A 27,677-nucleotide genomic window follows, 5' to 3' on the forward strand; every position below is an offset into this window, starting at 1 on the left:
CTATGCTTGAGCAGTCTGTGCTCATGACAACTCATTGCACTGGGACATGATATATACATTTCCTAGAAACCTCACAGAACGTGAACAAATCTTGCTGTGAGATCTGTTACGCGATATCCTAGGGTTTTCTTTGCTCAGTCGCCTAAAAAAGACTGGCTCATGTATAATTATTTTTCCTCTTTCATTTATAACCTACACATCTCTAACACATTCAAAAAGGCAGAAGGGCACAAACATCCATCTTCTAACATCTCGTGTGAATTGTTCTTTGTTTTGACAATCAAAATAGAGTTCGTAATATTCTGATTAGAGGGCAAATATTTTATTGGATGGCAGAACACTTACTGCTCATACAGAGAGGAAGAAAGCTGACAGATGTAAATTTTCTAATAACTGTTTGCCAAAACTTGACCAGCTCCCCTTTTTTTTTCTTCCTGGATATACTGTTCAAAACAAATAATCAGACGTTGCTATAGTTGATATACATACATTTGGACAAGCTAAGCCACAGCAGTCTTAGTTTTAGAATATACAAACTACTGATGTGAGAGTTTTATCTCTTGTTACTTAAGAATGAAGACTGATTAATTTATACGTATCTACCTTCTTCACAACTTCTGCCGAGGAATTTGTGATGAATTTTTGACTATGATAGAAAAGTGAGCTTTTGTGAATTTCTGAGAAGAGTAACAGCTTTCAGTAAAAACTTCCATCATCTCTAAAGGTCACTCCTAATCAAGTCACAAGCACTGAGGAGTGGGACAAAAGATCCCAGCTGACAGGACACTAGAGACACTGCACAGAAACCTGAAAAACTAGATTCTATTCTCAATATGCTATTGACTCCCTGGGTAGCTGGACAAATCATTTCACTTCTTCATGCCTTTGTCTCCCTCTCTGTAATATAAGAGTAATATACTTAGAGAGCTAGCTAAAGAGTATGAAAGGAGATGGAATCTGAGATTCAGTAATGCAGGATCAGAGCCTATATGAAAAGCTAGGTGTATTATTACTTCTTCTCTTACAGGCTCTTTAAGAGAAAAATATTTCCACCAAAAAACTTTGCATGTCAGCTGCCCCTCAAGATCAACAATTTTGAGAATACATATAGCCCTAATAAACTGATTTTAGATACATGATTCTTGTTTGCTGAATGAAAGAAAACATGGTGGTACTGCAGTACCACATTCCAGTATAAAACTGTACTGACCAGTGTCAAGGAGGTCTAAATGCTAGGCTTATTTTCAGACTCACCACTATCTCCCCCTCTCCAGGATGTCTATCAAGTAGGATTACCAAAATAATCAGAATCGAGAGAGTACCTTCAGCTCGACCCAGGATGACTCACCACTGGATTTTTATCTATAAGAAAGGAAAATATGTCCAATTATAAAATAGTGGCCTTACAATCTCTCCACGTTTCCAGAATCTTTCTGCCAAACACCACCAAACCTCAAGGAAAGATCTTCTTACCTCTCCAAGCTGGAAGCTAAGTTTGCATTTGAGCAATCAGATGCAGGCTTTAACTAGGAGACACCCTCTCTGTTTCTAGGAGGAGAGACCAGCATGGTGTCATTTTCACTTAACCGCAACATGTGTCTCAGTCTTTGTCAAAAAACAGAGGCTTCTACAGTCTTTCAAGATGAGAGATTTTAACATCATTATGCATAGGTTTCCCAGTGCTGCATAAATGAGCAATTACATTTTCCTCATTATCTGAAGACCATGGCTTGGGTTGATGCTTGTGAATGTTTCTATCCTTGCCGCAAAAGAGAATAAATTAGGAGGAAGAACACCTCATAGCTGCACGTTTGAATTGTATTGCCAAAGTCTGCTCAGCATAGTACTGACAGTTATTTCTGACCATTTAGTGCTTTTTAATAGATTACACTAAAGAGCTACAACTGATTCACTTTCCCAGGTGACTAGGAATAAAAGATGCACGTTTGACAGTTCAGTGTGCTTCCACAATGGAAGCATTTAAAAACTTTCTAGACTAGTGTTGAAAAACTTATTTCTAAATCCACAGCTTCATAATACTTCCAAGGACAGACAGAACACATAACAGAGCATTCAGTAGAGTAACCTGGAACTAGTACTAAGTAAAAAAAAAAAAAAAAAAAAAAAAAGAGAGAGAAAGGAGTCCCATGAGTCAGAAACCTGAATACCAAGAAGTGACAGAGGCTGAATGACACTGCATTAATTCAGTGGAACTCACTGAACTCACAGAAAATTGATAAAATATGCATAAAAGAGATAGTGAGATATTTCCTTCAACTGTACAGGTCCTGAAGTAGAGATTCCCTTAAGACATACATCATCTGGCACAACAGAATAGCTGGATTTTTTATGGTAACTCAGGCTACCCAAGAGTTTTCGCTGGGGCCGTCTATCTTCCAGGGCGCGACTATTCCAGACTCTCCACAGTCACCATGGGATTTCAAGAACCAGTGAGCATGGGTAACTTAAGGCTGCATGCAATAGCATGCACATCTACAACACATGGAAACATCTCCCAAGCAATCCTGAACGGACAGGAGGGTCTGGAACTTCACGCAGAGATCTACTGTTCCCTCAGAGACTTGCTGGGCCCCACCTTGGTGCTCTTTCAATTGCTTTAAATTTTCAGCCGATCTGCTACGTACAGTGAAGACCTTACCAATTTTCTTTCCAGTTCCCAGGTTCTTCCGACATAAAGGAGATAGGCAGCTCCTCCTTAAAGACATTCAGCAAGCTAACAGCTAATGAGACTCTGTCCCTGTAGCATTCTTGCCACAGAAGACTTATTCCAGACCTTCAGCTGCTCTTACTTCACTCTGAAGTACCTCCCCAGTTGAAGAAAAACTGCTGGTGGTTACAAAGAGCAAAAAAATGTATCTTTTTCACTAGAGAGGCTTCTTCATTTCCCTGCCCCCAAAGCAATGCAAGATCTGAGAAAGGAGTGAACAAGGTGACCTCATTATTAATAGCCTAAGGAGAGATACTGCTATAATACAGCTTTTAGATGCATATATCTAAAAATCTTTAAATTGCTAAGAGGTAGGAAGACCTCCGACTCCCAGAGCAAGGGCACATTTCTTGCCAACACTTTGGTTACTAGAAGAGAATTATGCAAGCTCATTTTTATCCAATGTGATAACTTATTCTTTCAGCAGAACAAAAAGATTCCCCTCTGGGTGTTGCTCCTTCCTGTGCCTCAGGTACCCGACACTGCTGAAACTGAAGGCCATAATTCAATTAACAATGGAGGGGAACTTCTAGTGAAAAGTAACCATTCCAAGCCAGATGCTGATGCCATGGAAATGCAGATATTTCCACTGAAGTATCACTGGGTGTCAATACAAATGGGAAAATACAGACACATCTTAACTTAGAACTACAGAGCAGAGGAGATACTATACTTAAACCTGTAGACCGCAATTCAACAAAGTGCTTAAGCAAATGCCTAGAATTCATTAATCCGTTTTGCAATGTGCTTAAATTTATTCTGTACTTGTACACTCCTAGCCAAAAGGTATACACTTCTGCACTAGTTTAACTTCCCTGATTGCTAAGCTACTCTTGGATATTTATGATTTCTTATGGTACACACCAAAGCGATGCCTACCTTTCAGGATACACTTCCCTTTTACTTGTTATTAACCACATTTGTGAAATAGCCTCCGTTGCTGGAGCTAGAACTAACACTAACCATTTGCACCACTGCTGAAAGGTCGGCCACTGAACACTACGGCGAATTCATTTTATTGTTCAAAAAAAAACTAACAGGAGTTTCCAGGATGAGCAGATAACACATCATGCAATATAAAATTTACATAATGAGCTCCATTTCTAATTGTCCCCCTCCTCTATGTTGCTCTCTTTCAGAAAGTTGTTGCAAAAACTCATCAAACCAATGATTATGGACTTTTTTTTTCTAATTTCCAACAGAAATTTATCTATCATCGGATTAAACCAAATTGTTCTTGTTCTAACATTGGCCTTTAGCTTAAACAGACTGTTTATCTCCCTAGGCATTTACTCCTTCGATGAATTTAGGGACAGCAATCCTTTCTCATTTTAGCATTTGTTTTACAAAGTTAAACAAAAGACTAAACAAGTCTCCCCTCACAAGATATCTGAAACATGAACTGGGATTAGAGAGGACAGAACTAGTATTTCTGAGTATCGCCACATAGTCTTGCGTATCAGTAGATTCCAGATTCTTCTCATCAGATTCTTGTACGACTCTAATGCTCCTATTGAATCTATTTGCATCTCCGCAAGTATCATAGAATCACACAATCACTTAGGTTGGAAGGGATCTTGGGAGGCCATTTAGTGCTGCCTCTTGCTTGAAGCAGGGTCAACCACGCTGACTTCAGACCACGCTGATTAGCATTCTGTCTAGCTGGTCTCTGTCTCATCTACTGCGAGTTCCTCTTTCCCATAAAAGGCAACCACTCTCCTCTCCTCCCTTGCCTGTCTCTCCCGAAGAGCTGGTTTCATCTACCACAGAACTCCAGTCATACGAGCTATCCTGCCAACTTCTCTGTTATTCCAATGATTTCACAGTTCTGTGTCCAAACACAGAGCTCTAACTCCTCCTGTTTGTTTCCTAGGCTGCGTGTAGATATCTTGTATACAAGCACTTGAGGTGGGCTCCCTTTTGACCTGTTCTATCTTCCCTGAGGGCGCTCTCACTCCCGTTACCCTGTCACTTGTACTTACCTCCACTCCCCCACTTAACTATAAGCTGTCACTGCCATCCCCTGATATATCTAATTTAAACCCCCTCCCATCAGGTTGGCCAGCCTATTGGCAAAGATGCTCTTCTCACGCTTTGTTAAATGAACCCTGTCTCTCACTAGCAGTCCTCGTTCCTCAAAGAATCCATGATTATAAAAGCCAAAACACTGTTTGTGTCACCAGCCTACAGCCAGCTGTAAACTTGCTGGATATGCCTGCGCTTACCCAAGCCTTTCCCCTTTACCCAAAGGATTGAGGAGAACACTACTTGGGCTCCCATGTCCTTCAGCTTTGCCACCAGAGCTCCACAGTCTCTCTTGATCTACTCCAGATTTCCCTTGACAGTGTCACCGGTGTCCATGTAGATGAGCAACAATGTGTAACAGTCTGAGGGCCAGACAATCCCCAGCAGTCTCTCTGCAACATCCTGGATCCCGGCCCATGCCAGGCAACAAACCTCCTGTGAAAGCATGTCTCATAAGCAGATGGGTGCCTCAGTCTCCTGAAGAAGGGTATCACCAATCATTCTTACCTGCTGCTGCTTCTTGGTGCTATTGCTCAGTTCATGTCCTGAGGGTTCTCCTAAGAGGAGCTTGTTCCCTTTCACTGGATATTAGGGCACTGTACCAACTTTTTAAATTTACATCTGTGGGTGGAGAAGGAGCCTTTCGCCTGACGCCAGAAGTTACAAGCTTCCTGCCGTTTTTTTCCCTTTTTTTTGTTTTTGGTTTTGCTATTAACAGAAATATATTTGTGCTAAATATCTTTATGCTAGGGAAGGGAGTAGGAAGCCCATGCTCCCACGGCTCATCGGGCCCAGCTACACTGTTGGCAAGTATTTTCAATTGCAGTTGACTTGAGAGTGACAGGCAGTCTGCACCAATCACAGTCTTAAAAGACACTGCAGGATGCAATCCCTGATCGCTGCACTTCTTGGGATATTCTATTACAGTAGAGCGTGAGTGCTGAAGTAATTAACCAGTTGTTATCAACAGAAAGAAAATTCAGACTGCAAAGTAAATCATTTTCCGTGGCAAAGATGAATAGTTCTAGCTAAAACTTGTTTATCAGGGTAGTACAGCATTTTCACCAGAACCTGTTATTACTAACTATAATCCTTCTGCACTGATCCTTTTTTAACAATAAGTGTAAATGGAGACAATCAATGCAGCTGAAACCACCGCCAAGGCAGATACAGAATTAACAGCGGTACTACAAGGGATTGGAAAAGCCTCAGCAGTTTTATAGAGGGGTTGAATTTAAGAGATAAGGTATTTTCAAATATAGCCAGAATATGGATGCTTCCCTTCTGCAACTTCAACTAAATCCAGTGCTCAGATCTGAGCAGAGCGCAACATTTTTCACTTTTCCTCTAAAGGAATCTATCAACCCTTGGTCAAGCATTAAGTATTTAACGTTCTGATTTTTTTGATTTTGTAGTAGATAATAATTTATCACCTACTATCATTTCCATTTTTACTGCCATTTACATTTCATCTAGGAACAAAAATATTGATTTTCCCTGCTACATTTTTAATAGTATGTAATAAAATTTTTCAGACATTCATTTTCTTTCCAGAGGAGGCTCTTTCTATAGATTACAGAGTTCTGATACCTGTCAGTTTCCCTACAAAACTCACTGTAATGACAGGCAGAGAGTGAAAAAACTCATATCCCCAAACTATCACTGCAGTCCTTTTAACACGCAAAGAGGAAAGCTCTTACTACAAAATTTTGGTAAAATTCACTTGAAGAAAAGTAGTAAGATGCTCTGAGAGATGCAACGTCATTTAATGGGCAGCGCAACATCCTGGAACCTGAGAAAACTGGGCTGCATTCCTACATCCTCCACTGAACTGAACTGTAACTTTGGCCAAGACGCTGCTTTTAACTGCCTTATTCTTCATCCGGCTTCCCTACTGACACTGTAAACTCACTGGATTGCGGCTGGTGTGTTATTGTGCATTACTGTGCACAGAACAATCACGCTGGAAGGAAACCACACAGGCCCCAGGTGCCCAAGTCATCCTATCCAACACAGCGAAGCTGACCAAGGAGTTATTACTTACGAATATTTAAGGATAATTCATAGGCATGCTTCACTCGACATCACCCTGAGAGTTTCCAGTACTACATATATGAGGCCACGATGGTCAAGGTATGACTGCAGAATCAAGACAGAACACTGTGAGACCCAAGAGGAAGAGATGAAGCCAGAACAACAAAAGAGCACTGATGAACTAATGCTTCATACCAGAAGCGGTCATGGGCACAGAAAGAGATCATATGAAATGCAATTGTTGGGAGAAGACTAGTACTGTAAAACTCTTTAGGACAGCATAGGCTGCTTAAGTAAAAACAAGAATATATTTCACAGAACTAAACAAATAAAAATAAGAAAATATGATGCACCGAGAAAAGATAGCCAATGGGATCCAAGAAAAATCAGGAAAAAAAAAGAAGAAACGAGCAGAAAGAGAAGTAAGATCTTGCTGTAGGATGGTTAATCAGTAAAGGCAATTGGCCTCTGATTAGGGAAGCCACAGAAAGTGTTAATAATTACCTCTTTTAGGTATATGTAAATTTTCCAAAAGTTTCTAAAAGCTGTAACAAGATACAATCTTGGTACTAACGGAAGAGTTTTGGATATATGGGTACAAAACAAATAATGCTCTGAAACACAAATCTCATCTTTAGTGATGCAGAAGTTAAAACAAACCAACAAATGGTTACATAAGATGAAGGGAGGGAAACTTGGAAAATTCCTAGTAAGTGGAATCCGGGGAAAAAAATCCAGCATAGAACCTCACATAGTTTCACATTAGCAGTTGAAGCAGAATTGAAGCAGAAGAAAAGAGCGCCAGAAAAAATAAAAATACACTAACAATCATAATCAACAACATGTTTTTGTATTGACCAGAGGACATTTTTCAGGTGGTCAAAGCAGGAGGAGGAGAAAAATGTAATGATAAATAAATATAATTGTGACTGACTTTTTGTGTGAAAACTATGGGAAAAGACATCATTTCAACTGTACTTTGAAAACAATCCACCCTGAATGGAATCATGCAATTAATCAAAGTGAAGTGCAGATCACAAACGAGGATACACACCTGAGAAAATGTTCTACTTGAAAAACACCAAGAAGGGGCAAAGCCAATAGATTACTGGTAATAGAGCTGGAAAACACGTATTACCTTGATTTAGCACATGTCTATAAGAAATGCTTAATAATAAATCTATTCTTCTGGAGGGCAGAGAAATCTGTTGACTAAAAAATGCAGGAATCCGCTGAGACCAAAATCTTGCTTGCTTCTGAGTGGGAAGAACCTCAGGGAAATCCTTGCTCAAAAACTGGTAACGTATGTTGGAGCTACTGATACTTTTCAAGAAGAGAACGAAGAATGCTAAAGTTAAGTTAACTGGAGCAAAGAGCCAACTGATGGTTAAAAAAGCTGTAGTGAAAGGTTTTTTATTTTTTTTTAATGCCAACAGTCAGTAAAAAATCAAATAAAACTGATTTTTTTCAAGAAGAGCTCTCAGCATCTTTCTGGTTATTACTTTGTCTGAAATGATGAGATGGTGAACTGGATGAAGATTCCGCTAACGGAGTTAGACTCAAAGAAAGTTAGCACAGAATACTGTAATGGACATTACTGCAGCAAGGAAGAGGTTCATTTTTAAAAGTAAGGATAAAGAAAACAAGCTAGGAGCAGCTAGCTATAAAATTAAAAGTGGAACACATTTCTACTGAGAAAATACATAACTAGAGAAAAGGAAAAGAGATGCAAGAAAAACTGAGTGGAAAGATAATTGAATAATTTTCTGGAAATTATTTTAAAAAGGATAAAGATTATGTAATTTGTAATTGATTCATCAAAAGAGGACTGGCACATTTTCTATGGTCTCCGAGGACTGACTATTTATATAAGCTTTATGAACGTAAAGATAGTTGGAAAGATGTAAGTTCCTAACATATGATGTGCAGACCACCTTTGGGAACCACTAGAGAAAAGCAAACACACTCATTTGACTGTAAAGGATCATAAGGTATAGTCTGGCAAAGATGGCACTAGGTATTCTGAAAGAAACTAGAAAGAGGAATAAGAGAGAAGATCACAGAAAACTGCAGAGATGCAGTATGGAAGATAATACTGTGAAATTTTCATTGCTACTTGATAAGAATGTTCGCTCAAAAATATGAGGAAAAAACATAAATAAGTTCAACTAAAGAGAAACCTCAAAGAAAATTCTGGGGAAAAAATGGCATGATTGTAATACTAACTTGTTAAAATCTCATGATAAGGAAACATTAATTTGAAACTGGTACTAAGATTAGTAAGCCTTCAGAAAGCAGCTACAGTGGGCATTTCAAATGTAGAAGAAGTAAAAAGCACAGCACTCAGTAGAAAGCTTATCTAAATTATCCATGTTGTTACAATTATTGAATCAATATTAAGTCATTCAACCTGCTATTTTCCTGCATAAAAAAAAAAGGAAAAAAAAACTATATACAAAGAGCCTGGGAATTCTTTAGTTTGCTACAAAAACCCAATATAGGATCAAAGTCCTAACTGGAAAAAAAAACAGAAACAAAACTAGAGTGAACACATACCTAGACACAGGCTCCACCTTAGTCCTGTTTAGTTTCAGAGGAAAGCTTGAATGAACAAATATGATGTCAAGAAACTACTGTGTTCCTGTTGTTTACCACTGTCCCCAACACAGGAGAGTTTACCAGCTTCCCATTTATCTCAGTGTTTTAACTCCAAGAGATAAGCAAATGTCAAGGACAAAATTATTTCTTTTACTGCTGATCATTTCAACATAAAGCAAGCAATTGTTGTCACTCTGCTGTCTCAGACTGTTGTTCCGTACCTTCTTATAGGAAGCACAGGCAAGCTGTGTTTCTTCCAGCTCTACACCTCCCCTAAAGCACAGTTAACATCCCTACCATAATATTGGAGCATTGCAGAGGGGAACCTCAAATATAGCAACAATATAACAAAAATGCCAAAATCAGGATCATGGGCCTTTTGCGCTGCATCTACTCTTCTTAATGTTTATTTCAATCAGTATTTTTTAAAGTGAATTAAAAAATTACTGATGCCAGGTTTTCCATCTGCCAGCAGAAGAAATGTCTTATGGTAAAGAAAATTATTAATACTACATCACTCAGAAATGCAAAATATCAGAGCGCTGCAGAAAGAAGTTTATTAAGAGTAGGTATGCACAGAAGGATTAAGATTTCAAAGAAAACATAAGGAACTGACAGTGCTGAGAAAAACCTCAGCTCTGAGAAAAATCCCAGCTCTGTAAGAGAAAGCTTCTCTTAGTTTGCATCAAACAACAAAATAGATATTATCATATTAACAAAATCACATTACAATAGCTAAGGGCAACAACAGAGAGCAGGAACTACCCCAAAAGAGCTTCATTTAGATTCAGGATGCTCCTAGATGATCACGCACAAACTGTTGTGGGAACTAATTAAAAATCCTGGCAAAGATTTAAAAATGTTGAGAGCAGAACTGTTGAAACTTAGCTAAAACCAGGTAGTGATTCAGAAGCAAACTGGATGACATCTGAATTTAGAAATAAACAGGTGATCTAATTAGATCACTATTCATTACATCGTCATCTTTGAAAGACAACCATTAAGATCGGAATTTAAAAACAGTTGTGTGATTAACCTATGCTGCTGTGGAGTATTACTTGTTTCTTAAGAGTTATAAATAGATGAAAATCTGGTCTAGTCATTGCAATTCTTTTTCACTTGGCAATGACGGTTGGGTATTTTTCAGTCCTTCCTGAAAGACGGGTATTTTTAAGTGGTTATATGCAAGCTAGCAAATTGACTTAGAAATTTGCCACAGTCTGTCTAAGCAAAGGTTGTAGGATCAGATATATAAAATTTTAAAATATTTTGCATGTATCTTCATTATACAGAAGTAACTCATAGGTATTACATGTCACCCTCTGCAACCAAGTTCACAAAAAAGTCAGGATTGTTCCAAATGCTTCATGAATTGCACTTGAAGCGCAGATTGCACTTTTTAATTGATGTTAAATAAACTACATGAAAGGATAATAGTGCTTCAAAAGCTAATTATTATTTCTAAGATACTATATAACTCTTGTGTATTTCATACTACATGCTTGCTGATGCTGGAATAGAGCTAAGCTATACGGAATTCAGCTGTTAAGAGAAAATTCCACTAAAATCCTCCTGTGGTAACAGTCAAAACAAAGAGAGCAAGTAAATCTCTCCCCGTTCTCAAGATGTGGATGAAAAAAATGAACTGAATTTGGATTACTGATAATTTGGATCTTGTGCAATACCAGTTCATAGCCTTAAATTATTGCGAAATAAACCCAGGTCAAAGATTGGGACCTGGAGCCTTTTGAAGGCTCCATTTATACAGGGCCACAGCAGAAACACAAAGTGAGAATGAGTTATTATTAGCCCAGTGGGATTTTCCCAAGGAAGGAGAAAAAGACAGGCTCTAACTCCAGCAGTCTTGACTCATTTATTTTAAAGACAGAAGTTGAACCATAGCAAACTCCTCAAGGTTTTTTTGTTGTTGTTTTTTCCCTCCCCAAAAGAGGGGGGAAATTCAAGGAAGACAACTAAAGTAGCTAAACTACTGACATTGCTGCTTTTTTGTAAGAAGCTATTTAAATGTGCTACTGACGCTCTGGAAGCACAAAAATCTTTTCCGCAACTGTTTCTGGGATTACTGTGAAGGAGTCTCAGTAGGCTCTCAAGGCAGGACTCAGTCTCAGTCTTTTCCACTGTTAAGTTTTTGACACTGGTAGTGTTTATTCCCAGCTGAATGGCTGACCTTCGTATAGTAGAAGTAACAAAAGATGCATTTATCAGGGAACATAAACTATGCTTCAAAATTCCTTCAATGCTCATTCAAGTAACCTAAAGGAAAACAAAGAACAGAGACTCACTGCTTTGTCGACCAGTTTAAGCTCCAACAGTTCTCTTGGAGAGCAGGAACCAAACAGGAAAGACAGCTTTTCAGCAAGAAGGGAATGGATACTTTATGTTCAAATACAGCCCTTCCTTGGCAACTAGGACTTACTGCAACTGAACCTGCCCATAAAATATACCAATAACACAGCAAACTTAGGCATTAAAGGCTACCCCGCGATTTCCCAAATTCAAACATTATCCCCTCAAAGAGGCACAGGCACTATGGATTTTCTCCACTGAATGCCAGTGCGAGCCAGATCTGCTTCTTTCACATATGAGACTATGGCACGTAAAGGGAGTGCAGGACTGATCTGACAACCCATCCCCAAAGTTCCTACAAAATTCACGGAACTGGTTGCCAGAAGAAAACTCTGAAATTGCAGGTATGTTCCCTGAACCTCCTCCCATTACATTTTAGCATACAAGCAGGGATACAAAGCAAAACAAAAACTACTCGCATAGAGAACTGCAGCAACAAACCACAGGAGAGAGAGGAAGGTGCGCATCTTGTACCTTCACTCACTTATATCTATTGTCTGCATCTGGGAGCAGAACTCTACCCTACATCTCTGTGTCTGTGCTATTAAGTAAAATGCGGCCGGGAATGTCCCCTGGCCCTCCAGCCTACTGGCACAGCACTGCTCACATCCATATGACTACTTTCTCTCGCCCCCCCCAAAACAAGGTGCTACCCTCTCAACTACTCGGTAAGCAGTTACCGAGCTGGGCTAACCCCAAAATACGCCCAGGCATTGTCTGTGAGAACGATAGCTGGTCCCCACTAAAACTATGTTTGGGACCATACTAACTGATTTGCTGTACAGACTGCTCTATGGCAATATTTATGTTAATTATTATTTATATTAATAAATATAAATAACATGGGTTTTGCTCCTTTTACAAACTAGCAACTATGAGATCAAAAGACTAAATCCTTGACCGTTTCTCCACAATGAAATGGTAGTAAAGAGTCAAGAAAAAGGCATGGGACTCCTGATTCTTGTTCCTCATGTTTAGTTGCTGGATTCTTGTTCATATTAAAGTATTCAGCATTTATCACAGGGAAGAAAGACAGTCACAAGAAAAGCTGTATATAAGAGAAAGGGTTACCAAAGTACTCACAGGCTCCTTCAAAAGAGTTAGCTAACTGACAAAAGTACTCTGCTGTAACATATTTCCATGCAGAGGTAGCAATACTTCTCCCCTACATCACAATGCTGGAATCCTGCATGGGGAACACTGAACTCTGCTCAGTATAATGTAAAAGACAGGCCTCATTAACTCTTGGACATCTTCTCATTTCTTAGTCATAAATCCTATTACCTTGTATTACAAACTGCCATAAAACCCACAGATAAAAGATAATTTATGCTCAGTGTACAGAAGCTAATGTTTCTGTACTCCTGAGAAGCACAGTACCAGAAAATGAGAAAGTATGTATGTGAAACCTTAAGCCATTCATACTGAGCACAGCTAGCATGATAAACATGACTCAGAGGGCCTAATGTTCTTCAGCCAGGGTATATTCTAATGGTAATTGATATTAGCAAAATTTCAGGCATAAAATGTATGGACTGTTACATAAAACATCCTACTCATAAAGAGTGATTACTCCGTATTAAGAATTCAGGGCTTCCCCCAGCACCACAGAAAGAAATATGACTATTCAGTGCAGAGAGAGTATGTTTAAACAACAAAAAAAACTTAAATCATCATATCAGAAAATGCTTTAGAGCAAGCATCACCTCCTGGAGTTGTCCTGCAGTCTCCCTATTCTTAACTCCTATCCTAATTAGTGCAGCATGGCACACCCAAATCCTTACTAACCACCCCTGGAGCTGGCAAAATCAAATGCAGCTCAATCTCTTACCTACTTTTTCTCTGAAGCAATTTAGACTCTTAAGACTTTGGCTTTGATGTTAACTGTGCTGGTTATCTGCTCAAAGAAATATTTTGCTTTATTGAAGACTGAGCAAGGATGCATGAAACTTAAGACTGTCATCAGTTTTCCCTTCCCATCCAGAAGTGAGAAAATCCCCTTTCTCTGCCATCTTACAACTTCCATAGATTCAGACTATGTTCTCATTACTGTTTGGGCCCTTCCGTAGCTGCATCTTGTTTTACGTTTTTTGTTTAAATACTCGTCTGGTAATTTGACCTACCAGAGGCATGGAATTCACGCCTCTCAATTTAGATGGAGAGGTAAATGTAAATGTAAATTATACATTTACATGTAAATGTAAAACTACTTCTCATCCCACTACCTAGATTCTCTATAGAGTCAATGGAGACATACAAAACATTCATGGGGTATAGTTCATCCAGTCTTGTTTCTCTCCTCCATCTCCCTGCTCACAGAGCTCATCTCTGCAAGTCAGAAATGAATAAGAGAGGCTTCATCCTTGTAGCTTTCTTCACTTTCCATGTCAAAACATTTTTCCTAAAACTTTTCAAAAACATGCACTATCTATGTCTGGCTGTGGTATTTCCCAAGAGAGGCCTTAAACTTAAAGTACTTAAAATCACAATTACCACTTATATTCAGTATTTGGGTAATTTTATTGGTTGATGAAAACAGGTTTTGTTTACCTGGTCCATCACCTACTGCAGATTCCAATTATGGCACTGTCCTTGCTGCCTTCCTCTGTCACTCTTAAGACTTATAGCAAGCATACAAGCCTGTTTCCAGCACCACCATGGACCTTCAGAAGTGTGTTCAATATTGATACAGACTGCCTTCTATCCTTGTAATATTTTTCCCTTATATGAGCTGTACTCCTCTATATCAACATTTCAATAATGCGAAATAACTCTCTTTTAAAGCAATTAATTAGTAATTTTTATCGTGTATTAAGACATCCACCCATTTAATCTTCCTCTTTTTTTCCTGCATTGTTAGCTAATAATTCAGTGGCTTGACTTGCTTTTCCCCTTTGTAGCCTTCCTAGGGCTGTTGCGCAATTACCAGGTTCACTGCCCTATCCAAGCATTTCAGTTTCTGCCTAGGTACATATGATAGAGAACTCATACTGGTCTCCTGCTATAGTAAGCAGAGGTCTAATTTTATTTTGAAATGAAAATATGGTTACATTTTGCTCATACATTTTATCCAAAGAATAAAAAAAAAAAAATCAGATTCTCCTTGCCAAGAGAAAAATGCTTTAGAGCTATATTTTATAGGAAAAACAAGACACTCTTAACTTTATCATGTGCATTAGTATTTGAATCTAAAAACCCTACTTCATTTGTTACACAGTTTCCAGACTTGCATTTCAAAAAGTCAGTTGTCTCCCACTGTGTTTCTCGCCCTCCTACCTTGATTTTAAATTACAAAGGGGAGAGGGGAAAGAGAGAGAATGCCCTGATTGTGGCTGTTTACAAGAGAAAATACCATGCTGAACTCCATAGGAAAAAAAAAAGTACTTCCAAGCGTAGGATCCCTGTTTGCTCCTGCATGTAAACTGCTTATTTGATCTTATCTTAACTATGAAGGATTAACATTATTATCTGGAGGGACCATGATAGTTGACTCAGGATGCTAACAGTGACAAGTTTAAACCATCAAGGAAATGCAATTTTGTGTCAAAGTTAGCTTTACGATTGTTGTAAAATGCCTGCCCCCTGTCTCTGCCCTTCGTTTCTGAATACTAGAAAAAGCCTGAAGGTATGAAGTCAGTTACTGGCAACGCAGCTTGACAGCCAGGAACTGTGGAAAAGAAATAACACCCTGTGCAGCTGTCCCCACCAACCAAAAAAGTATTAAATGCTTTTTGTAAAGCACAATAAAGAACATAAGGAAGTTTCCAGCAAACCCAAACAAACAGCTAGCAACCTCCAACTTCTATTCGAATACACAGACCACGATTTTTTTTTTCAAGTTGCAAAGGGGTTAATCGTTCATTCAGGACTCTTCTCAAAGCAACCCTAAGAATGAATTTTAAAAGCCACTTATGGAAAAGATGAATTAAAAGAATAAAAAGTCTTTCCAGTCAAAGTAAATATTTTATAAGATAAACTGGGAATTCTTCATCTTATTTCAACTGTTAAACAGGTTCTTAAAAGTCTCCTAAAATTCTTTACAGCGATCAGCGAAGCACTATACCCACAAGTCAACCACTCCTCACTTTCAGGTTTGAATCATGGTTATCCTATAGCCCCGTTTTCCCTCACTCTGCTGCCTCTAGCCATTTAGCTGTGCAACTAATGTTCACAGTCATTCCTTGTCATACTGGCAAATGAGCTCCTGTGCCTACCATCTTTCCTGCAGACAGAGTGCTTCAGAGTTGTTAATACAGCACCTGCCCCTGTGGATTTAAATCTATAATCTCATAGAAACTTATTAATGCCCTTCTCAAATTACAATGAAGCATGTGTGGTGCAGGGTTTGTCAAATTTATCAGTGGATGTTATTTATTTTAACGAAATAAGCTAAGATAAAATGGAAAGCTAGGTAAGTTTCTAGAAACCCTGACATCAGGGAAAGGTATTTTCAAACAAATAAATGAATCACTGTTAAGAGAAGACTCTCTGATGCTTAGATTTGCTTTTAATTTAAATCTTAAAAGCAGAAGCTCTGCAAGGTCTTGTGCATGTGTTATTTTATGAATCAATAAATGGAGTAACAGACCTGAAAACCACAAAATCAACATATCTAAAATGAATCCCCTCGCTGATTCTAGCTGGGTTCCCATCATAACGAACATCACCGCTCAGACCACATAAGAATCCTGCCTGACATGTTTGTCAAGACTTCCCTCACAGCCTTCTCTTACGGTTTTCTTTTTCCTACTGCAGACATCCAAGCGCATCAACAGGCAAAAGGGCTGTGTGCTAAATTTAAACTTCCTCCTATCCAATTTAAAAGTTTAAAGATTTTTTCATTTTAATCAAAATCTCAGATTTACTCAATTTCAGCTTTTTTACCTTCTTAACTTCTTTGTTCCTCCCCTTTGAAAAAAATCTACTCTGAATAAGTCAAATGTGATCTTTTCAAAGACAAGACTGCAGGGTATATAATTTGCTGTCCATTTCCCTGTAGTTTATGTTTAGGCTGTGACCCTACAGAATGCAATTAAGAAAATGAGCATTTAATGGTGCCAGAACTACAGCACCTGGATGGGTGGAAGGTCAGGTTTACTACAAAAACACTTTTCACATCACTTACAGGTTGAAGCAGGTAAATCAGGGAGCACTGCTGGATGACTATCACTGGAAAAGGAGTGATACTTGTCGCGTGAAAAAGAGTTTCCACTGATGCCATTGTTTGGTCAAAGCGTCCTCCGAGTCCACCCAAAGCCACAATTGCATCAATCTAAAAGATAAAATAAAAACAGTCACCAAGGGAGAACTTTCAGGCCTATTTTTTAGATCCTGAAAGTCAACAATAAAATCACTTCATGAAAAAAGAAAAAATTACTACTGACTGTACAAAAGCAAATCTCAAATACAGTCATTCACTTCCATTACTGACAAATACCATTACGTGAGTTTTAGGCTGAGTACTAAAGCTCAGTAAATTCACAGTCAGCATGTGGTACTTTAACAAAGGACATGACTAAAATCCTGGTCAGTCTTTGCAAGTACCTATCTATCTGCCTTGACTAGATGGAAAATAAGATGTACCACTCCAAATTTAAGCTCCTTAGGTAAGGGCCTGAAATTAGGTGCGATATATCTGGCCTTCAGTATCTTTCATCCCCAGATCTCAACACCAGTCTAGTATTATCCTCAGTTTACAAACAGAGGAAATAAGGCACATTTCAAATTAGGGCCATTTTACAACATTCTTGCTCCCACTGCACAGCGTTTTATATCAGCAATCCCAGTCACGGGCTGGCTCTACTCAAGACTGAAGGTACTAGCTGCTTCTGAAGTAGCAGATTCCAGCCCAAGTCCGTGCCGGAGCAGGAAGAGTAGTAGTCTTCTGGTTCGAGTCTCAGACCTGCAGAGAGCATCGCCTGCCTGCAGGCAACACCACAGACTCAGACTGATGCTGCTCCAGTTCTCAAGCCTCTGAACACTCTGTACTTCCTATCAGCAGGAAGGAGATATTTAAAAGTCTTCTTCAAGAGCTTTCAGGTCCACAGATGAAAGGTCACTGAGTGTAAAGTATTATTATTATTACTGTCGTAATGTGGATGAGTTGTGCTCAGTAACTGTCTTTTAAAAAGCTACCACTGGGTAAGTTAGGTCTAGAAGAGCCTTAACACATTGCAGCTCTAAAGTTTTTAGAAGCTGCGTTGACAACGGCCATCTGGTGAAGTTTCCAGCTTTACAGAGCTTTAAGCCTACAACCACTGTGATTACAAGAAGTTTTACTCAGCCCATGAGTCACATAATGGCGCTCTGTGTATCTGAAATGATGTATTAATAACATCAGCTTCTATTTTTATTACCAGGGCTAGGGCTTTACGAATCTGCTGAATATCTGTTTGCATGAAAATTAAGCTCTTTTCCATTTAGTCAAGAATTACACCATCTTTCTCATCACCACCAGGAAAGCTGTAGAGAAGCCAGACTGGATCAATATAACATGTTATATTAACAGCAAACATTGAAACAAAAAACCTACAAGCTCTTCTGCAGAAAGCACAGATTTTCTGTGCTCAATTGCAGATCACACAGATCTTACATGTGATCAAGATAATATCTAACGTTAAGAAAATCCAGCTTTATACAGAAGACAAATTGCCAAAACAGTACAAGGTAAAAAGCACGTGTCCCCAGCTAAGCCATGACACATTTTTCATTACATCAGTTCCAACATAGAAACAAATTGCTTTTGTTTGACTGGTGGCAACTGTGATTTAACAAAGTTGAATCAATTCTCTGAAATAGCATTACTAAAAAAACCCCCAACACCACTCTTCTTCCTTATCAGTCGACTACCAGTCAAAATGCCCCCTCAGCCTAATGGAGGCCATGGGAACAGTCTGCTACATTCGCCTGGAGCAACAGTGAAATTAAGGTACATGCACGATGCTTTTCTTGTGAGTAAGGGGACCGGAGCTTAAATATTAGCCTAGCCGATCCACTCCTCAAAAAGCTGAGCAACAACTGCAGTTTCCTGGTACATATTTTTCACCTTATTTTTCACCTCGTTTCACTTTAATGTTTCTTATTGTTTAAAAGTTAAGAAAGAAGGAATCACAGAGTCCACTCTGACTTGTATTTAAAATGATGCAATAGTATTCTGAACGCGTCTTCTCTCTCTTGTAAAACTGTCAGTATGCTAGACAAAATCTACTCTAATATTAACACACATGTACTTCTTACCACAAAGTACAGCACTTACCTGAAAGAATGGAGTTCACTGACTGCATCTTTTTGTGATATTGCAGAGTACTGCAAGTTGAGGAAAAACATAACCAAAAAATACTGTAATGCATGACAGAAATAATACAGAAATGCTGTTTCTTGTTCAATACTAATAGTGCCGTGCTCTTGTGGACTGGTGCACAGAAAAAGTAGGAAAATAGAACCAATCTTGCATGAAGTAGGCCTGTTGAAAAGGCATTCATAAATTAGCAGGGCTGTGGGGTGTTAGGAGAAGGCTAATAAAGGTGTCTGATAAGCAAATGCAACTATTACTCAGGGTCTAGGTGGATTTGTGAAAATGAAAAGTGCAAGTATGTGACAGGTATGCAAACAAAACTGGCTGGAGTATCAGAGGAGCAGGCAGAGCGAAAAGCTCAGACTGTGTACTTCTGTGATTTTAGGTAACCCTGCCTTTCACTGGAGAGTCTTGGCAGCAGTGACAGGCATCCAGATATTGTAGCACTTGCAAAGCCTGTATTTGAAGGTCTAGGTATACACACACCTTTTTCGTTTGTTTAACAAACATGCATGAAGAGGCTTAGTCCAAAAAGAACCTCAAGAGCCATTTCATCCTCAAACTATCACCTCTGTTCCAAAAAAACCCCCCTGCAAACTAACAAAATAATCACTTCCTTTCTTGTGATCATTTGCTCCTTTCACTCTGCCAAACACTTAAGAAAATGGATGTGCCATGAAAGCACATGGCCATTCTAGATCATAAGACAAAGAGAAAATGAATAATAACACACAGGAAATTTATGGATTCACACATTTCAGATAGGAAGGGATATTCATTTTTCCAGTACGATTTCCTTTTTAACACAGGCTACAGAATTATCCCCAGTTACTGCTAATCAGCCCAGCAGGTAGCATTTGACTAACACATTGTACTTCCATTGAAACATCCATGCTTCACTTAAATGTCCTGTCACCAGTCCCCTTACACAAATTGTTTTCACACAGTGCTATTCATTTCCTGAAAAAAAAAAGGATATAAAATCCTAAACTACTACAAAGAATAGCTTAGATCATTGCAAGCATAGTGTAGAGGGGATCATATTCTCCTGGACTATCTATAAGCTGACTTAAACACATTGCACAGCCTTCTTAAAGGCTATCAATCAGGCTTTAATTTAGAAAGAGTTGGGGATCTAAGGGTGGGCTTCAGTGCTCTGTAAATGATGCACTTACGCATTAGTAACTCTAGAAAGGAGTTGCTAACAAATAGCAAGGCAGTTAAAAGGGCAAGGGAAGGATACAGAAAGACTCTGTCCTGGCAGTTCAGAGACACACTTCTTCCTCTAACTCAGAACATGCTGTAACCAAGGGGAGCCATGGGCTGCCACCAAGCCTGAATGACGTTGCCTAGTTTTTTGCTCCCTCTCTCATGGAAACTATTGAAATGCACAATTTGCTTTAAACTGTTTATAGGCTTGTTAAACATTTCTTTTCTGTGCAAACTGGCCCAGCTAACTTTCCTCTTTCTGGCATGGATGGGTTAAATACAGAGAAGATTTCAGTTATGTAATTGAGGAATATGTATTTCAGGAGAAAGGTAAAAGGACAGAGGAACCTGGGAACTGCGTCAGTTAGGTAAAAAGAATATAATACCTAGCTTTGTAATACGAGCATCACCATGACATCTAAAAGCACAGTCCAATGCTCAAACTGACAGCAAAGGATGCCCATTCTTCTCAAAACTATACTCTTTATCCCTGATAAGAAATCCTCTCCCCAAGCTACTGTTAGGGCTCTGGACAGACAACTCAAAGGACTTTCTTCCACATGAGCTCTGTTTCAGTCAGATAACTTTCAAACAAACATGCCCAAATCCCAGAGAAATGGGTTTGTGAAATAAAACACATTTACTGGCAGCTACTGGTGGCACTGGCATGAATTGCAAAATCTGACCTCCCCTAGAGTAAAAAGGGAAGGCAACAGGAACCAGGCTGTTGAAAGCGTGCTGGAACCCTGCATAGGCCTTCTTCTGTGACCGCAGACATCATCCACTAACACCCAAGATATTTCCATGCCAATTACAGGGCAGATAATGTATGTGAACAACTCAAACGCACCTTCATTTCATCCTCTTCTCACTTCACTGCCATCTCTTCACCCTTCACCATCATTCTTCATTTCTCATGCCATAAAGCCTATTGCTTTAATTTATCATATTGGAGGAAGGTGATAGAGAGAATATAATTATTCTATGCTGAAAATTGAACAACTAAGTGGCATTGGGAATGCTGCATTTATTATTGCTTCATAACACTTTATTAATTTTGATCACTTTACAAGAAAAGCATTTTTTCTTCATATGCCAATTTTGCAAACTCAGGGTGTGATTTGAAAATGTAGGTATATTCTCTCTGTGCTTCTCTTTGCTTCAGTACTGAAGGCTCTAAAACACGGCCAGCAATTTCTTAGGCAACGAATCAACGAATGAGCTAGAGTAGATTTCAGCTCACTCTCCCATAGCTGTGTTAGTGCTCTTGTGCTGGTCAGAGCACAGTAATTTTTTTATATCATCCACAAAGTAAAATCACAATGTAAATTTAATGAACTATTAAAATCCCCCAAGCAATGATGAATATCTAGTAAGATACTGTCAGTTTTAGTTGATTATATTGTCTTTCTAGCTCAGTGTTTTCCATAAAAGCTATGCCATTCATTTCCTACTGAAATGATATGCACAGTTGCATACTAACACCTGAACTTTGCTCCGGTGGAATCCTCTTTTCTCTAGCAGGAATTTGCTTGTTGCTCTCGCTGTCTGACTCTTCGGGGGAGTAAGAGCTCTCAGCTGAAGCCTGTGATCCTGCCTGTCTCCGGATCTTTGATAGCTTTCAATCAATTATGTAGTCACCTCACCAATTCCATTAATCCTTATATTATACTGTTTCAGGTCACCTGTCAGCTCCTTCACAAAGCATTTCTTGCTTCTTATGTTCATTTTCTTGTATTTTTTACCACAGTGATTTCTCTACTGATAACGCCTTTTATTTCAAATGAGGGGTTAATTCTTTCTGCTAATGATAGCACACATTGCACTTAGCTGCTTAAAAAAAGGAGTATATATGATAAGATTGAAAAGCGAAAGGTAATCTTAAAATACAGTCACAGATTTGGGTATTATAAAACGTTTTAATTTTGGTTCTACTCTGGGCTTGTGTTTAAATCTCAGGTCAACTGCCTTACTTTCAGGGTTTGGCTTCTCTGTCTTGTATAGATACTTGTAAGGTTTATGGGAGTATATAACAATGTCTGGCATAAATTCTAGGCAGTATAAACTTCCTAACAATTGACTTCATCCTTTTTTACTTACAGAAGCCTAATCTACAAAGTTTACGCATATTGGACCCCAAGCGATCTGAATTCAACTGTTTGCTCTTTTGCTGGACATTCCTGTATGCCCTTGATCAAGCAGTGCTCCCTGTGCCTCAGGTAGAGCAGAGATAGCAGTGTTTCCATTTCTACTACTGCTGGTCAGCTGGAGCGCAGCTCCCTCGTTTGTGATACTGAAGAGATCAGGGTCCTAGGGATTCTTTTCTGACCTTAAATTTTCTGGGTGAGGGACCTGTCCCTGCTTCACACTGCTACTGTGCCATTGTGAGTAGGCAAAAGTGCACTACAACTCCTCAAGCAATCTGTTCACTGAGGCTGTAGAGGGGAACACGTTCTATTTTTGACCATGATGCATTTACTCTGGGCGTGAACAAAGAAAGATGCCAGGACCATCAACCACATGCCTTCTGCAAACATTATATTCACTTTCCTTTTTTAAAAACACTATAGACGGTCACAAGTATGAAGCTATTTTGACTCAGTAAGTTACTGCGCCACAGTTGAGCCACTGTAACTGACAGTGTGGTATAGTGTGGTATCACTGCCATGGAAAAGTAAAACCAATCATTATAAACCAACAATCCTTAAGAAAGCAAGCCTTGAATTTGTGTTAGTAGCAACACAAGTGGCCCGCAAAAGATTATGCTAAAATAGTTTAGAAAATCTCTTTAACGATCCCTTATCCACTCATGTGCAGTGCCAAAAGCTGTATTTGGCATGCTGCTTTTAACCTCTTCACACACTCCCTCGAGGAGTAAAAAAAGAGAAACAAACTAACAGGAAACTCCCATCAGTGAACAATTCAAGGGCGGGAGAAAGTGATCCTATATTTTTCATGAGAATCTGCTTTTTGTGAGCTTTAAATTTCATGTTTCACTTAATTCTGACTGCCGTTTTTTACTTAAAAGAAACCCAGAGCATAATCCAAAGGTAGCTTCTACAAAGTCTTCAGCTGAGTATGTATCAAGCCAAAAATGATCTTTTTTCCCAGATATGTAAAGCTAAATCAACTTTCCTGTGAAAAATACACTTCAGCTTAATCAAGCTTTATGCATGTTAAAGGTCTAAACACTGAAAAAAGAAGAATGAAAAAGGGAAGAGTTGCAGGGAAATCAACCACAGCAAATCCAACACAGCAAAACATTGGAATCAGTGTTCAGGAATTTAACTGAGATGAATAAAAAGCTTCCGTTGAACCTTCACAGACCTATCCTCATGCTGCATGGAGGCCTGAACTAAATAATGAAATTCTGTGGTCGGATAGTTTGATGCTCTAATCTAAAGAAAGCAGATCCTGCAAAGATTAGAAGGGAAAAAAATGGAGCAAACACAAGTAAAAACAAATGATCTGACATAAGACAGTAATAGTAGAGTAAGTTTTTCACAGCTACTCAGCTACCAGTGAAGACACAATGAGCAACTAAAGACTATGCTATAGGCCTGCAGTTTCACGTTTGTTTTTTACCAGCACAAAGAGCAATGACAAACAAAGGATATAAGTAGTTCTTGACATCTTGTTGAAAACTCTCCCTGCTGGTGCTCCCAGCACTAGCTATTTTAAAATTTAATCCATGGCCAATGAATCATAGCTAAATGGAAGCCTGTACTAATGAAAAAGAAATAATGACAATGTTTTTTGATGGAGGAGAGAAGAGAAACTGAGCTGTTACAGGCTGTCAGAAAAAAAAAGAAAAAAGCTATGGAAACAGGGGTAGCAACTCATGCCACTGAATTTACGCTTTTATTTAATACTGCTGCCTATTTTCATTCAGATTAGGATCAGAAAGCACCTCCACACCTGAGTGCACTTGGTCTACATTTGAAAACACAGTCACCAGCAGCTACAAAATGAACGTCCTCCAGCACAGCCCTTCCCTCACTCCAGCACGGTGCCATCTTGCCATGAAGTCCGCAGGTCGACACAGCTAACATCAACTGCCTCCCTGCACGCAGAACCATGAACCGCCACCGCTCTCACCTGCCCTCCCTCACTTCTCCACCGCACCCCGTTTACAGCCTGCGCCAAAGGATAAGCCAGTCCCGCGGGCAAGAAGAGCACTGCACAGGGAAGGAACTCTTTGCCGCCAAGGCTCTCCTTAAAAGCCCCCCATGGGATCCAGACCCCCAGCCCTTGCCTGGACCATGGCTCCTGCTGTCGCATGCTGGCGGAGAGACATTCTTGCAGAGGAAGGTCCCTGTCTATTCAGTACCTTATGGGTCACAGACACGCTTTAAAATCTGCCTACTAGCCCACAAACAGGACATATCCCAGCACAGCTCAACAAAAACATGTGCCTTCACACACCTTCGTAAGCCCTGACAACTTCTCTTTCATTTCAGAACCTGGTGAAAAAAAGATCCTCCTTTACAGTCTCTACTTTAGTCCAACCAATAACCCTCATCTCTTAACTCACCTATTATTATTTTCACTTCTCTAGAAGGCTGAGGCCAACGTAAGATCCTTCTGTTACAGCCTTCTTTTATCTCTCCACCACAAAGCTCCCTTTCATTTCGCATCACACCTCCTTCGTTTTTTTCCTTTCAGCTCCTGATCAGACACACGGATCCAGGATCCTTGGAAAGTTAACAAAGGAGAGCTAAACAAACGCGTGATATTTTGAATCAGCTGAATAGGTATTCTGTAGAACAAGGTTGTTACATGAAATGCTCTGCCAGCAGCCCCCAGGGGTCTACAGCTGTATGAATAAAGAAAGCCAACTTGAACGCTATAGACAGACGAGATTTTTTCATGTAGTCTTTTCAATCAAATGAATCTTCTTTTTTAATATAGTTTCTGCCTATTTTTATTTCCATTCTGTAATACTACATGTAGGCCAAAATGTTAAGGGAAGAAATAAACATTTATAAGGGTAAAAAAATCTGTACAAAATACAGAAAAAGAAATTTCCACTTAAGAGTGACACTTCTTTTACTTCATCTGAGTAACAGTTCATGGTTCAGGCTGGCTAGGCTCAGGCTCTCTCCCTGCATATTTTAACCTTCGGCAATGAAGTTTGCCTAAGAGGCACCATAAATAATGCTGTGCTATACTGCATTCTTGCTCTCTTACAGTAACATTGCAGTGGAGATAATGGTGAAAGAGGCATTTGTGTCCAACTAGGAAGAGACATCAGCTCTGCTATTTAAAAAGTTTAAACTTGGGTTCATACAGGTCTAAAGATCTCCTGACAGGTCCCAACAGAGCAGTAATATCTGCAACTGGTCTGAACATTAATCTTCATGATGAACAAGGGGATAATAGCCTGTGGTATTAGACTCAAGGGATAGATACAAGATCTGAAACTAAAGACAAAATTCTTCCCATGTCTCTCAGGTCCTATACTGCAAATGGTTCCTCTTCTGAATGATTTCACTGAATACTTGGGCAGTACAGCTTTTTTTGACAGGTATAAAGACTTGCAGGAAGAAGGCCTTAATTTATACTCTTGTTTCTAAGAGGCTGGAGATAGTCTAATATTGAAGGAGGTAGGTTAGGATCTTGGATGCCAATGTTTCTTTTTCAGAGCACATTCAGTTTTTCTAGCAGGTAAGCTAAATGTAACTTGAATAACGTCAGCATAAATCCATTACAGAATCTATTTTATTTTTCCACACTGTCCTCTAGACCACATAAATAAAACCACACACTTAAAGAAAAACGTATCACGATTTCTTTAAAGTGGAGCAATTTGTGAGGTTCTAAACATTTTATACTTACATTTGATTTGCAAAAATACTGATCTTTAACTGCTTAGTGCTTAGTTGTTCAGTTGTTTAAATAGGAAGGTCAATAGTTCTTTAAGTAAGTTGGAAAGACCATCCCCTGAGTCTCCTCCTCAGCACTGGCAATTAAATTAAAAGGTAACTGATGAAAAAAAGAACAGCATGAGCAGAAGAACTTCAGTAAACCTCAGTTTCCAGCGCACCTCTGCCACGAACATTCTTCAATCTCTGTCTCACTGAGATAGACCTCATGCTATCGCCCTTCTCATAGTGGCTTATAATAATAAGCGCCTCACTAGACTTACCAGGCTGCCTCATCTTCATAACATTTGTGAAGAGCTAAATTTCTTTAAGACCTCCCCATTCTTGAACATGGCTAAGGCAAAGGGTTGCAGAAGACAGTGAGGCTTCAGGACTACAGGCTAAGCTGTTTCTATGTAGCATCATCAATTCACTTTCTCTTTGCAACAACCCCACTACATTCTTCCCCTCCTTTCCCTCCCTCTTCAATACTCTTTTTTTAAATAAGGAAAAAAAAGAGAGAGAGAGAAACATCCCAAAAAGCTTCAAAAGATTTGACTAACCTTACAGTTTCACTTTTTCTCTTAACTGCTCAAAGGCTCATTCCCTGCTACAAAATGGGGAAAAGTTTCACGATAAAAACAGAAAACAAAACCTGTAAATAAGAGTTCTTAGATGCACTATTTAGGTTAAATAAGTTTCCTTAAACACGATAGCAAAAAGAAGCCACGGAGAAGGGTTAATCTGTTGATTCACTTACTGGCTGAGGAACCAGATCACTGCTGTTTATGAAGTTCGTGCAACTGTTTTCTCTAAAGTCAATTTTTCTACACTTATGGATGTGGAAAACTGCTAAAGGTATTTTTAAAACTATCTCACTGAGAGCCACAAGACCATCATTCACTCCTAACAAGCATCTCAGTTTAAGAGTAAGAAATCACATTTTAGATGTAAAAGATGTATTGGTTATTACAATCTGCAGTTAAAATTTGCTGTACTAGTACAATCTTTCTTAAAGTGCTTAATTAGAAAGATAAAATTACATCCTACTAACTGAACAGATTTTTATAAAAATACTCTTCATTATAGAAGAGCACGTTTCCTAAACACCACAGCATTCACGTCACAAGCAGAAAAATATCCTCTCAAGTAATTTAAGAAAATCTCAGACAACAAACTGAGTCTTGGTCTTCAATCTCTAGAGAATTTTGTGGTGTCAAAACCCATGGCTGTTCCAAGATTTCCTGCTACAAGATCTGTCTCCAAGACTCTATCAACACAAGTGCAACACTGTTTTGAGAATAAAGGCGTATTAATGTAGCTCAACCACTTTCCTAGCATGGAGAGACTTATACCAGCAACAGCTATTTTCAGGGAAGTTGAATAAGCTGTGTGAGGCACAACGGCCTGGATTAATTAAATATTTGGTAAGAAAAAAAAATTACTTCTCCAATCAAAAGTAATTATAAATAGGGCAAAACTGGTAGTTAGAAAGAGAACAATAATCAGCCCCCTGTAGTAATTTCCTATTTTCTATTTCAAATATATTTACCTCTTG

The 27,677-nt window shown here is 39.0% G+C and overlaps 1 protein-coding gene across 17 annotated transcripts in view; it reads right to left on the minus strand.

Annotated features, from left to right (window-relative positions):
* TPK1 (thiamin pyrophosphokinase 1) overlaps positions 1 to 27,677 on the minus strand; it is a 305,490-nt gene that overhangs the window by 89,041 nt on the left and 188,772 nt on the right. For 15 of the 17 annotated variants that reach the window (XM_068936022.1, XM_068936033.1, XM_068936029.1 and 12 more), the window contains one exon: positions 16,878 to 17,024. The exons of the other annotated variants lie outside the window; for them this stretch is intronic. In XM_068936022.1, coding sequence (XP_068792123.1) covers positions 16,878 to 17,024 — 147 coding nt within the window. The remainder of the gene's footprint in view (positions 1 to 16,877; positions 17,025 to 27,677) is intronic. 17 annotated transcript variants of the gene reach the window in all.

Source organism: Struthio camelus, chromosome 2, assembly GCF_040807025.1.
Source record: "Struthio camelus isolate bStrCam1 chromosome 2, bStrCam1.hap1, whole genome shotgun sequence".
Lineage (NCBI taxonomy): Eukaryota > Metazoa > Chordata > Aves > Struthioniformes > Struthionidae > Struthio > Struthio camelus.